This window comes from Nicotiana attenuata, unplaced genomic scaffold, assembly GCF_001879085.1.
Source record: "Nicotiana attenuata strain UT unplaced genomic scaffold, NIATTr2, whole genome shotgun sequence".
NCBI lineage: Eukaryota > Viridiplantae > Streptophyta > Magnoliopsida > Solanales > Solanaceae > Nicotiana > Nicotiana attenuata.
Window position 1 is genome coordinate 34,581 of NW_017675813.1, and position 13,797 is coordinate 48,377.

General features: G+C 36.8%; 1 protein-coding gene across 2 annotated transcripts; it reads left to right on the forward strand.

The window, feature by feature from the left end:
- The first annotated feature begins 6,874 nt into the window (after positions 1 to 6,874).
- On the forward strand, positions 6,875 to 12,921 carry LOC109220467. Of its 2 annotated transcripts, none has more exons than XM_019384935.1 (7): positions 6,875 to 7,292; positions 8,885 to 9,103; positions 9,198 to 9,394; positions 9,559 to 9,666; positions 9,767 to 11,580; positions 11,809 to 11,881; positions 12,260 to 12,921. In XM_019384935.1, the coding sequence occupies exons 2-7, from the start codon at positions 8,977 to 8,979 to the stop codon at positions 12,404 to 12,406; spliced, it is 2,466 nt and encodes an 821-aa protein (XP_019240480.1). In that variant the 5' UTR covers positions 6,875 to 7,292; positions 8,885 to 8,976; the 3' UTR covers positions 12,407 to 12,921. The 2 variants fall into 2 exon arrangements, with proteins under 2 accessions (XP_019240480.1, XP_019240481.1); XM_019384936.1 differs by having other exon boundaries at positions 8,932 to 9,103.
- Positions 12,922 to 13,797: the final 876 nt, after the last annotated feature.

Below are 13,797 nucleotides of genomic sequence, written 5' to 3' on the forward strand. Positions count from 1 at the left end.
ATCACTCACCTATCTTGGTCCAAATATGGAAAAGGAGTACTATATATCCCAAGCCATTCAAACTGTACATGATAACAATGGAGCACAAGGAGTTTAAGCCTATAGTAGATAGAATTTGGAGGCAGAAGCTGGGAGATGACCCTATGAGTGGTATCTAGCAGAAGTTACAAAAGCTAAAAGATGAGACTAGAGGCTTAAACAAGGAGATGGCTAGATATGAACAGAGATTGACTCAAATAAGACAGAAACTGGAGTGTACACAGAAAAATTTGATACTTGATCCTTTCAATCAAGGGTGGATAGAACAGGAAAAACAAACTCTACAGGATCTAGAGAAATGGAGCATCATAGAGGAGAGAATACTAAGGCAGAAGGCTAGAGTGAACTGGATTGATTATGGGGATTCAAACTCTAAATATTTCTATGCACAACTGAAGATTAGAGCAAGCAAGAAGACAATTACTATTGTGTNTAATGATTTGGGAGCTAATATCACTAACCCTAAACGACTAGTAGTAAAAAGAAATTACTACATGCTTTTTCTAAACAACTTATGGGAAAAGCTACTGGAATAAAGCCATGTCCTAATACCAGATTCATCAAAGAAGGAGAGTGCCTCTCAATACAACAACAACAGGACCTAATACAGGACATAACATATGCAGAAATAGATGAAGCGGTGAAAGACATGCCAAATGATAAAGCCCCAGGAGTTGATGGATTTCCAATAGAATTCTTTACAAAGCATTGGAAGGAAGTGAGACAAGATATATATGATGTTGTGTTATTCTTTTTCCAAACAGGCAAGATGAAGCAAGCATGGAACTGTACAGCCATAACTTTGATCCCTAAAGTTCCAGCCCCTACAACAGTGAAAGACTATAGGCCTATTGCTTGCTGCACTACTGTGTACAAAATCGTTGCTAAGATCTTGACTAAAAGAATCGAAAGGGTAATTGAGCTTATAATTGGTAAAGCACAGTCTACTTTTATAGAAGGGAGGAGTATTGTTGATAATATCCTATTCAGTCATGAATTACTCAATGGCTATAATAGGAAAGGCTTGTCTCCAAGATGTGTTCTCAAGGTGGACTTAAGGAAAGCTTATAATTCATTGGATTGGCAGTTTGTTAGATACATACTTACTGATCTTGGCTTCCATCAGAAATTCATTCTATGGATAATGGAATGTGTGACAACAGTATCCTATTCCTTGGTTCTAAATGGTGGACTGACCAAATCTTTTGCAGCTAAGAGAGGAATAAGACAAGGAGATCCAATGTCTCCTTATCTCTTTGTGATTGCTATGGAGTACCTACAAAGGGAGATGAACCAACTGGCCTTTCAAAAGGAGTTCAAATTCCATCCAAAATGCAAGAAGCTGGGAGTGATACATATATGTTTTGCTGACGATTTGTTAATGTTTTACAAGGGTGACATAAATTTAGTTACTAAATTACAGGAAGCTTTTAATAGATTCTCAGTTGCATCTGGGCTGCAGGCAAGTGCAAAAAAGAGCTCCATCTATTTTACTGGAGTGACACAGCATATAAAGGAGCAATTGACGGAGCTTACTGGATATACAGAGGGTTCTTTACCCTTTAAGTATCTGGGGTTCCATTGTCTGCAAGGAATCTGAACATCCACCAATGTCTACCTCTGGTGGAAAAGATTACTGAAAGAGTAAGATGCTGGTCAGCTAGGATGCTCTCATATTCTGGAAGAATTTAGCTCATCAAATCTGTGCTGTTTGGAATACAAACATACTGGGCTCAAATTTTTTTATTGCCAAAGAAAATCATGAAGATGGTAGAAACCATATGTCGAACCTTTCTGTGGACTGGTTCAACTAACTGCTCAAGGAAAGCTTTGATTGCATGGGACAAGATCTGTCAGCCTAGAGCTACTAGAGGTTTGAATGTTATAAACATGAAGATATGGACTAAAGCAGCACCGTTGAAACATCTCTGGGCATTGGCAATGAAGAAAGATACATTGTGGATCAAATGGGCACACAATTATTATATAAAGAATAGAGATATTGCAGAAATGAACACACCCAAAGCAGCAGCATGGGTGGTCAGGAAGATCATTGAGGCAAGAGAAGATGTGAAGCAGATGAGGCCGGGCCAGAACAACCTTATATCTACACTGGAGAGCTTAGTAAAGAAAGGCAAGTTCCAAATACATAAAGCTTATGTTCAGATGCAGCCTCAATTTCCAAAAGTTACTTGGAAAAGCCTTCATCTTCATACACATATTCATCCTAGATTCAAATTTCATCTATCGCTGGCTATTCATAAGAGGATAGCAACTGTGGATAGACTCATGAAATTTGGGAATACAAGTTCCATTAGAATGTGTGTTCTGTGCTAATAACATGGAAACTTTTGAGCATTTATACTTTGGCTGTCCAAAAACTAACAAACTATGGGACAGAGTATTGAAATGGCTTGGCATTGCAAGGCAGATAGGAAGCTGGCAGAATGAGCTGAACTAGATGAGCAGCTTGGCAAGTAGGAAAAATGGTAAAGCAGAAATGACTACAGCAATTTTTGCGATGGTTGTCTACTGCATTTGGCGCGAAAGGAACTCGATTAGATTCAACAAGGCAGATATAACATGGATGATCTATTCAAGGAAATTGCTATACATATACACATACAAGGGAGGAAAAAGACCAAATGGCAAAAAGAATTGGAGAGTTTAAACAATTTTCCTTAGTATAGTTATAGTTTTGAAGTAGTGTAGTCACAATGTTATGCTTGTAAATAGTGAATAGGAGATTAATGGTTAGTATTAATCTGGATATGTAATGACAGTTTTTTTTGATGAAATAAAATGTTAGTTTTATCAACAAAAAAAAGAAAATCGATTAAAAGTAAGAGAACCTTAAAGAAAATTAGTGATGAACTCAGAGCCGCTGTAGATCTTCAAAGATCTGAACCGATTCAAGTCCAAACATTAGGTTTTGAAGAAAAAGAAAGGGTAAAGGGAAATTTGGTCTTGAACCAGAGATTTGAACCGTAAAACATCGATAAAAAAGCACTCACAGGCCATCGACGGACTTTCAGAGGGTCTTGCACAAGATTTGGACTAGATCTCTTCGAGATCTTTCCATGAAATCACAAAAACGAGCAACCAGGATACGTAGAAGACAAGTAGAAGTCTCAAACAGCCATGGGAATCCATGGATCGAGTGGGAATCAGAGGGATTAGGGCTGGTTTTGGGTGGCGGCAGCTAGGGTTAAGTTTAGGTCTCAGAGAGAGAACTGAAGAGATGAGGGAACGAGGGCGGCAGAGTGTGGTGAGAATGAGCTAGGTTAGAGGGGGGTTGTTTGGAATTAAAAAGGTAAGAAGTGATCATGGCCGTTGATCTCTGTGATCAACGGCCAGGATTTAGAGGGTTTGGGGCCGGGTTTAATTTGATTTGGGCCTGGGGTGAATTGGGTTGGTATTATTAAGAGGTCTAGGCTGGTATTAAAAGGGTTAGGCCCGAAAAATTAGAGAAATTAAAAGGCTATTTGTTAAATACCCAAGTAATTGAATAAAAATTATTTTATAAAATAATTAACAATGAGAAAAAAATAATTTTCATGCATAGAAGTGCTTTAAAATAATTATTCAATATTTTAAAAAATATAATTGACCAATTTCTGGTAAAATAATGTGGTGATGTATACGTGGGCTATAATTGCAAAATTAGTGCAATTGTAATCAAAAGGTGTAAATCTGGCCATTTGTGAAATAAATTGAACTTAATATAACCATAAATAGCAATATTAAGTCATGAAATACTATAAAGCCATTTGTGATGCAATTTGTAATTATTTATGTAAATAAATACTAGGATAAAATTAATTTAAAATATATATAAATTGTGGAAAAATACCAATTGATGTTAATGCATAGTTTTGAAAGTATATATGTACTTTAAAAATATTATAGGCAGAAATTAGGTATCAACAACGGCTGGACATAAAAGCTAAGGGATGGGATTTTGGTCTCATTTTCATAACTTTGAACCCTAGACTCGATAAGAGGCGATTGTGTGGAGAGATTTTCATAACAAACTATTGGGTAAGTGATTTTAAGCAGTTTTTAATTATATTTCATGATTATGTACAGGATTTAACATCAAATTCATGAGAATCTAAGAGAAATTTTGGGGATTTTTGTCAAAGTTTTGAAAAATGAAGATTGGAGTTTTGAGAGTTGATTTGGACTCGAATTTCAAAATAAAATACATATATGGACTCGTGCGATTATGGGTAGTCAAGACCTACCCTTAGACCCAGGTTTTGACCGGGCGGGCCCGGGATTGACATTTTGGTAATTTTATAAAGATCATAGCTTTATTAAATGGAATTGGTTTCTCTTGCATTGTTTGATATTATTAAATCGTTTTGGCTAGATTTGAGCCGAGCGGAGGTGAATTTTGAAGGAAAAACTATTTTGAGTATTGATTTGGCCTAATTGAAGTAAGTGTCTTGCCTAACTTTGTTGGATAAAATTTTTCTATTAATTCATATTATTGCTACATGCGGGGATGATTCATATATGAGGTGACGAGCATATATGCATGTGTCGGGATTAATCATGCTCGGGGATAGATTACACGATTATTTGTGCCTTGTTAGAATATGTGACCTTCTTGCTTCATGTTTTACTTGATTTTCTAGATTTATTTGAATATGAAGTTAAATGAAAGAAACCACGATGTATCTTATTAAAACTTGATTGCAATTTGATAAATTTTTGTGAAACTATTACTGTGCTAAATTCGATCATCGCTATACTTAATCACAAATTACGACCATTATTCTAAAGATATTGGATTCTATACTTGAGTTGAAGATCATTCATTTTTTAGATTGGTTGAAGTAATTCAAATATAAGGTTCTTGAGGTTTGTCGATTTGTTATTGGCTTGAAAGTTATGATTTATGTTCATTTGGAATATTCGCTTAATCACTCTCCTTGATATTATTTATGTTTCCTACCTTGTTTGTTATTGTTATACATGTGCTTGGCGAGGAAGAGCGTAAAGCAAGAAGGGTGATGTCGTGCCATTGCATACATATTATCCTGTGAGGAAGAGTGTAAAGCACGTATGGTGATGTTGTGCCATTTCATTTACATTACCTTGTGAGGATGAGAGTAAAAGCAAGAAGTGTGATGCTGTGCTATTTTATTTACATTATCATGTGATGATGAGAGTAAAAGCACGAAGGATTATGTCGTGCCATTTCATTTACCTTATCATGTTTTTATATTATCATGTGTTCATGGTACGAAGGGTGCTTCCGTGCAGGCTAGGACGAGAGACATGCATTGTGTTGTGATATCTTTTCCTTGTGTATACATTCATACCTTTACCTTGAGATGTTACTGTTGCACCTATATTTTCTATGTGACTTGTCGTTATTGTTTTGTCTTTGTCCTCTATCTCAATTGTTGATGTGTTATCCATGCCTTCTATCTGTTTAACTTACAAATATCATGCTTTCCTTCTTGTTGTCATATCTACATCCATGTTGTTTCTCATTTGTTGAACTTTCGTATATGCCTTCTACCATGTTAGTTATTCATGCCTTCTATTTGTTTAGCTTATAAAGATCATACTTTCCTTCATGTTTGTTATATCTATATCTAAGACTTCTACCATGTTAGCTAGTGAAATTTATATTCTTCTACCGTAAATGCTATCATTACTTCTATGCCTCCTATCTAGTCTGTTACCATTACCCATATGCACTGTATTGTTTGTTATTGCTACATGTATATCTCCACTTTATCGTTATTGTTATTGGCATTTCTTTCACTTGGTTGGTATTGTTATGCGTATGCTCGGTGAGGAAGAGATAAATGCACGAAGGGTATTGCCGTGCCAATTGATTTGACCTACATTCATATATTTGATGAAATAAATGCACGAAGGGTGTTGTGGTGCCATTTGATTTGATATCTTGAGTACATTTCTCACATTATGAAAGTTTATGAATTTACTGCTATGATTTCTTCTAGTAACTATTTACTGCCTCGCACAGTTGCTTTCTTGTAGTCTTATCTGTTATGTTCTAGAATTGTTTCTATCGCTAGTCTACTGCATATGTTATAACAGTGGGTATATTTTAACTAAAAAGCTTCGTCACTACTTTAACGAGATTAGACAATATACTTACTAGGTACAATGGGTCGGTTGTACTCATACTATACTTCTGCACCTTTCGTGCAGATTTTGGAGTTGGAGTCGTTGTGTATGGCAGAGCTGGCATTGAACATGTACTTGCGTTCCGGTTATAGCCGACACTTGTCCTTGCTTTAGATTTTATTAATCTGTTTATGTAAATTTCAAACAGATGATGTATTTATTTCGTACCAGCTTTTGTAGATTTTAAGTCTTAAAAGCACATGATTGTACTACAAGTCCTTGGGATTTGTATAGAAAGTTCAATTATTTTACCCATTGTCTCTTATTGCTTTATTTGAGTTGTGTTGACTGTATTTGGCTTACCTAGCGGGTCGAGTTAGGTATCATCACGACTAGGCAGATTTTCGGTCGTGACAACCTCCTATAACAAGAGTTATATACTCTGACTAAAAGAACATTTGTGTTAAGCCATAAATCGATCTCTATAAGGAGAGAAAATGATCTCCTCCTATGACTAGTTACAATTTGAATAAAAGAAAATAATCACAAAAATATGTTATGTTTTATTTATCAATCTCTTGCATTACTATATTTTACCAATTACCCGTGGAAAAGGACCATAAAATCAAAATAACAGTTATAATGGAATATAAAAGTATAAAACCAATCTCCGGTCCTCTTATTGTTAACGTTAGTATTATTGTTACTTCGTTAACAATGTTCACGTTCCCTTTAGCTTAGGGCTATTATTTAGTTTAGGACCAAAAGATCCCTTCTTTTTTTTTACAACCATGAAGTATAGCTTATGTTCAGTGTTTAACATTAACGACCAAAATGCATTTTGCCCAATACATTAGGGACTATTTTTTTCTTTTAATTTATGAATTCAATCAACTGGTTGCGGAAGCCGATCGGTTATTAGTTACAACCCCTTTGTGACTTGTAAACGAGGATCCGACTGACCCGAAGCCCATTTCTTTCCCCAAATTCAGTTTAATACTTTTCCTTGTCGTTTTTATTTTCCTGCTTCGGCAATTACGAAGATTTGAACGGTTAATGGGAGCTCTGCAACTTGCGAACAAGGTGATTCATCCGCTTTTGCCTCTCTCGCGGCACAGAGACACTAACGGAAACTGAAGGTTCTAAAAAAATCTAATCTTTTTCCTTTCTATTTGTATTTCAACTTTATACTGTTGTCATTTGAATCAATTGAGAAATTGGAGAATTAGGAACTTGAGAAGCTTCAATTTTGATATTCGCCTATCGTTAAATTCATTTCTAGAATATCTCTATATGTATCTGTGTGCATGTGTATAAATTTTGAAATTAGAGCAGTAAAGCATTTAAGTAGTTAGTTCTTCGGCTTTTTACAGAAGCAGCTTATGGTATGGATTTTGTGTAGCGACAACTGAGACGTGTTTTACCATTTTTATCCGAGTTCTTATGTTATTTATAATGCTAAACATGTGAAAGGATCCAGCTTTATTTACTTTCATACTCTTCCAAGCTAAATGGTCATATACTCATGTTCCTTTCTTTTGTTGTCCCAATTACTTTTTGCCTTCCCGAGAGGGGGTTGAGAACTTTTTTATGGCAGTAATGTCTTGGTCAGCTTGCGTGAACCTCGACACCTGGTACCTGCTATCTCCCGCCAGTACAGGTACCGAGTAACTCTGTCCACCGAGGCTTGGGAAAATAGGAAGATATCACCTAGTGTTTTTTGCTTAAGCTGGGAATTGAACCCATGACCTCATGATTTTCCTCCCACTTTATTGACCACTTGGACACACCCTTTATTGCTTGAGAACATATTATTTTGAACTTTTTTCTGTTTGCCATGTTATCTTTTTCTTTGTTCAATATGTACTTGAATGTTTTATGCATATAAGTATAATGGATAGCCATTGCAATATGTCTTGACTTAGACGAGCAGACTAGGATCTTATGCTATGGTGAGTAGTGACCAGCATTTCTATCTTGTATCTAGTGCTAGGACTAGTATGGTAGAGACGCTCACAATTTATTTTACCCTTATAATATTCCTTGATTTAACATTAAAAAGATGTATCCAGTTCTGATTTTCAGTGGTCATACTAAATTAAGGCACAAACTTCAGTTTTGAGAAGAAAGGACTAGTGTAGAAGTATGATTTAATTAGTTGAAACATAATGTCATTTTATAGTGTTTCTTTCTTTCCCTAAATCTCATAATTCACTGATTACAAGGTTGATTAAACTTATAGAGGTGAGTATTTACTATTTAGTGAATGAAAGGAAGCTATTGCAGAAATAGCACTGGTAGGACGAGGAGGAAAGCTTCGACCCAAGAAGCTGTAGTATTATGTATTGTTTTATTGTTTTTATTTAAACCTATATCTATATGCCAGCTCGGATTGTTAGGTTTGAGTTTTCTAGTAAATACTCACTGATTTGCACAATTTTATGTTACAAGTTTCAGTTTTTGAATAGGCTTTGATGGGGGAGCTGGCATCTTAAGAAATCAAGAGAAAGTAGTTATATCCTATTTTCGCTTGCTCAAGGAATTCTTTGATTATGTTTACCTGTCATGTTTTGCTCTTCCTCAACAAAGCCTCCATGTATTTTGGCCTTGTTTGAGGCCTTTAGATAAAGTTTTATTATATATCCAGTTGGAAAAAAATATCATGAACGAATGTCATTTGGATATTGAGTTAATGGGTGCAAGCATCTAATATAATTGTTACTTTTGTCAGTATTATGAATTCATCGCACTGTCATCCTCTATCTCTATGTCAAACAGCTTCATGAGCAAAGTATGAGGTAGCTGGGAATTGACTTAGCGATTATGGTTTCTGAAGCACTGCAACAGACTTTCATGGCTACCAAGCATTCCTGTACATCAACTCTACCGTGGATTTGGGTGATTGAAGCACTAGCAAGCTTCAATGAAATAGATACATCTTTACTCATCAGTATGTGTGAATTTGCAATTGCTTTATTTCGTAGAAGCTGTTGTTAAATTGTGGGCATCGGAATTGTTTGACATTAATAGTTCATGCATAACAGATTTGGTTAAGAAGAGTCCTGAAATTTCCGATGATCTGGGGAGAAATGCTAGGGAAATGGTTTCCTTGAGAGTTCTAGAGAGCTTATTTGTCCAGAGAATCCCCAATGCAAATAATGTTGCTTCAGTTCCAGGTGCCAATATTGAACTTGATCCATCAAACAGCTGTGAAGATGTCCTTCGCCGCATATTGTTGGAGGTAATGAATTCTGTCTTTTACTTATCTAGGGTGGACTATTTGATTCAGTTATTTGAAGGATCTAAGCAAGGGACCCATTTACAAGGGAAATGGTCTCCTTTAGTGTTTTAAGTACTCCTGTTTTACACATGCTTAGTTGTGTATTTGCATGTAAATATCACTAGGCTTCTGCATCAGATTTAAAAACAGCAGCGCCTGAGATGTTGAAATGGGATGTTCGGTCATTCATTATGAAAAAGAGATCTCTCCTGCCGAAGTGTCTTTTGAAACAAGTAAGCTAGTTTAAAATGTTTTGAATTTGAGAAGTTGGAACATATTGAAAAATATCTCTCTTATTATCTGGTATTTACTTTATTTTCTGTTGGTAAACAGCTTAAAGATAGCATTGTAGATTCTACCAGTCCTCTTTCTGGATCCTTGAAAGAAAGAAGTCGATTGGAGTTCGGGAATAACTCCAGAAGTGTTCCAGTTGATGCTGTTGATTCTGATGGCTTTAAGCAGGGACATGAAGTAGGAGGCACAAATACCCAACATGTTGCACCAACTAGGAACTCGGATGCTTTTACCCCGGCCGATAAAAATACAACAACATACCCAGTATATTCCCACAGTGTGGGGTCTGAAAAGGGTAATGTATACGCAGACCTTAACCCTACCTTGTCGAGGACCCGGGCCGAAAAAAATGGCAAGCAAATAAGTCAGCTTGGAAGCGCTCTGGTGCGTGCGAAGAGGAGTATCGATGCCTCCACTGCTCATGAAGTAGAAGTCAATGAAACTGGAGCCATATCAGAGAACAGTTCTGATCCTTGTGCTAAGGCTGCCAAGAAGTTTAAGCAGTTTGTCTTTAGTCCCATTCGGAACACAGTTCCTGATTTGCTATTGTCTGGGAGAGATGCATTCCCAGCAGAATCATCTGGAGGAAGTCAACCTATTGTTCAAAACGGGGACTCGAAAGATGAAGCTCAAGTTGGGGCCTTCGAAGCAAATGGAGGCCTGAGTAATGGTTGTGCTGAGCATGCTGCATCAAGAAGTGGTTTACATGGAAGTGACTCTAATCACAACGAGCTGTTGCCTCAAAGAATGAGCACAGACAAAAAGTTCCAAAATATTGGACGTAGCAGCAATGGTTGTGCTGAACTTGGAACATCCAGTGGCTCATGTCAGCTGGTGATGCAACAAGAATCTCGCACTCATGGATCCAAACATGACCTGGAGTTTAATCTTCCACAAGATTTGCAACATGGTGAGCCTTCTAAAGTAGCCAAAGAGAATATTGAGCAAAGTCATGAATTTGAGTTCTCTAGTGATACTGATGAGTATCACGATGAGAGCACTGCTCTTGCTACACAGAAGAATGATTTCTTGAGCTCGCAATATGCTCAGGGTGAAGATTCTTTGGCAGATGCTGATTGTAGTGAGCTTAATCTTTGTGTGAAGTGTAATGTAGGGGGGAAATTATTTGTCTGTAATTCTGACACCTGCCCGTTAATGGTTCATGAAAGTTGCTTGGGTTCTGTACCCAACTTTGATTACAAAGGGAACTTCTACTGCCCCTTTTGTGCATATTCTCGAGCAATTTCAGAATACCTGGACAGTAAGAAGAAGGTCTCACTTGCTAGGAAACATTTGGCTGCATTTATTGGCTTGGGAGCTGGACAACAATCAAAGAAGTCACTAGCTAAGTCACAAGGAACGAAGCCGCATCAATCTCGAGAGGATAAGAATGAGCAATTATGCCACAATGAGAATGGGAGGAGTTCCTTGAATGAGATTACAGAAGCAGGAAGTGCTCCAGTCGACAGGAATTCGGTTGGAGTTCAGATCATGCAGACGGGTTCACCTCAACTAGAGGCTTCTGTCCCTGAACAATGCTTGGTAGCTGGTCAACAACCTGAAGGATCAGAACTTAGAGGTGATAGATCTAAGCAGAATCAGTCCAGAGTGGAAGAAGAGTTGTGTCATATTGGGAATGGAAACAAGAATTCTTTGAAGAAGGCTGAAGAAGCGGGAAGTGGTCCAGTCAATAGAAATTCTATGAATGCCGAACTCATGCAGATGCATCCATCTCAACCACCTGTTTCTCATGAACCTGTGTGTCAAGGAAGTTCTTCTATAGAAGAAAATTCTGAAGAAGATGAGATTGGTTCCAGATATCGTGTACAATTTAGGAATCCAGAGAAGAATCAGTAAGTCTTTTGCAGTTCCCAAAGTATGCAAATCATATGGTCACTCCATGCATTCTTTCAAATCTGTCATCCATTTTTACTTGTATTTTCCGGTGTCTGCATTTTTTGTTTTCCCGTCTCTTTTTGCATTGAATCAAAGCATCTTGTTAATCATTATTATCAGGCACGTGATTGTTTTTTAGTTATGACTTCTATCTCTGATTGTTTGCTGTTCATTTTTATTTGCAGTACCTTTCCTATAACACCTCAATTGAGGAGGAAGAAGGTCCAATGGACAAAGATAGAGGAGGAAACATTAAAGGTACATGCATCTTCTTTCTGTCATAATTTTGCTTATTTTCTGCTCATGCTAGTTCTCTCCTTGAAAAGCTGGTGAGAAGGCACCCGAGTTATTCTAATATAAGGGGGATTCACCTCTTTTTCTCTGTGCGCGCGCGTGTGTGTGGCATATATACAGATATTACTTCTTCAAAGGAAAGGTCCCATTCTCTAGATTAGTAGGATAATAAGGGGTTCTTTTTGTTGGTTTTACCTGAGTGTTGGAGGAATGTACATGCAGCTATGCTTTGCCTTTCGTGTTGCATATATTAGGAAAAACATCAGTTTTAGTGAATTACTGTAGTCAGTAGTTTATCCGTTGGCTATCTTTTGGTACTATTCTTTGCCATTGCTGCTGCAGGAGGGAGTAGAAAGATTCTCACATTTTCCTGATAGATGGAAGAAGATTTTGGAATTTGGATGTGATGTTTTCCTGAAAGGTCGGACCACTGGGGACCTTAAAGATAAGTGGAGGAACATGAGCAGAGCAAGGGAGAGAGCAACGTAAAGGTTTTTTTTTCTTTTCAAAATGGACTCTGTATAGGTGTATAGTTGCCTAATAGTTTCGGCTGCTTAAATTGAACAACGGACTGTTTTTAATAACTCAATTATTGCTTAGCTACAGCCATGCCACAACAATGCTTTGCTAATTAACCTCATTATCTACCTTGAATGGAGAAGGGGGCGGGGGTTCCAGATGTTAGCGTAGATTTTGGTGCTTGTGGAGTTCTTTTAGATGAAGAAGCCAAAATGATTTTCTCATTATATGATATGATGCTAAGCTGAAGGTGTGATAGTAAGAGACTCAATTGTATCTGTGTATTGAGGGCTAAGAATAGCTCCTTGTTGTAACCCTTTTTCGTGTAAATTGGACTCGGGTAGATGACTGTAGTACCCTGTTACGGATCATTGAATCTTTTGTATAGATAGCTAGGGTCTTTTCTGTTCTTTTGCTATCTTTTTGGATGTAATCACAACACTTTGTTTTTGACATCAATAATGCTTCCAAAAAAATATTTAACATCGTGCTCGTAGATTTCTGAAGCTGTTATTACAACCTTGTTTAGCATGTTCAACAATTTGTATGAAGCCAACAATGTTAAACTGGTCTGGATACCACTATAATATGAAATAAAATCTTCACTTTATTTCTTTGAAGTAACGAATATGGACTATTGCAGATTAAGCACTCAACTAGTAGTGATCATGTGTAGTGAAATTAGAAACTGAGTCACGTACCATGAAGTTTGAACGAGATAATTACTAAATGACACTAAAAGAAGTTAACCATAAGTTCAATTCAAAGATAGAAGACAAGAAAGAATAAACATAGTGAAAAGGAATAATAACACAATTGTATCCAAGAGGTGCCCTTGTCATATCTTATAAAGGCTTTAATTTAACAGAATTGTCAACACAACCATGTCGAATTTGTAACTCTATGTTTGTCGTATTCGTATATATCATCTGCAGTTTCTTTTACACGTATCTACTACATGCATGACAAAACAATAAAGTGTAATCTTTTTTTTTTTTTTTTTAAAAAGAAAAAGAATGCTGGTAAGCTGACATTGTATTATCATGGTGATGCTGAATGGCAGTGTCACGCTGTCATGAAATGGCGAGAATGCAAAGGGGAACATAAGCCCGTGTTCCTCCTTTTATTACTGTCACAGGTAAACTACTACATATTACTACTAGTCTACTTCAACTAGTTCTTATTCTGTCTACCGTGGTTGTCAACTTGTAGTCCATTTACTGGATCAGATCAATCCCTTGCAGAGACGGATCTAGAATTTTAAGTTTATGGGTTCCTACAAAAATCTCAAGTTAATATACAATGATAACTGGATTAACGGACTAAATTCCAACCTAAATCCATTTAATGGATTTTTCAAT

What these genes read in the sequence shown, in the direction of transcription:
- LOC109220467 (XM_019384935.1), top strand. Translation starts at nt 8,977, where the DNA reads ATGGTTTCTGAAGCACTGCAACAGACTTTCATGGCTACCAAGCATTCC. An exon ending in TTCGCCGCATATTGTTGGAG is followed by an intron (nt 9,395 to 9,558) that starts GTAATGAATTCT and finishes AAATATCACTAG; the next exon opens with GCTTCTGCATCAGATTTAAA. An exon ending in TAGAGGAGGAAACATTAAAG is followed by an intron (nt 11,882 to 12,259) that starts GTACATGCATCT and finishes TTGCTGCTGCAG; the next exon opens with GAGGGAGTAGAAAGATTCTC.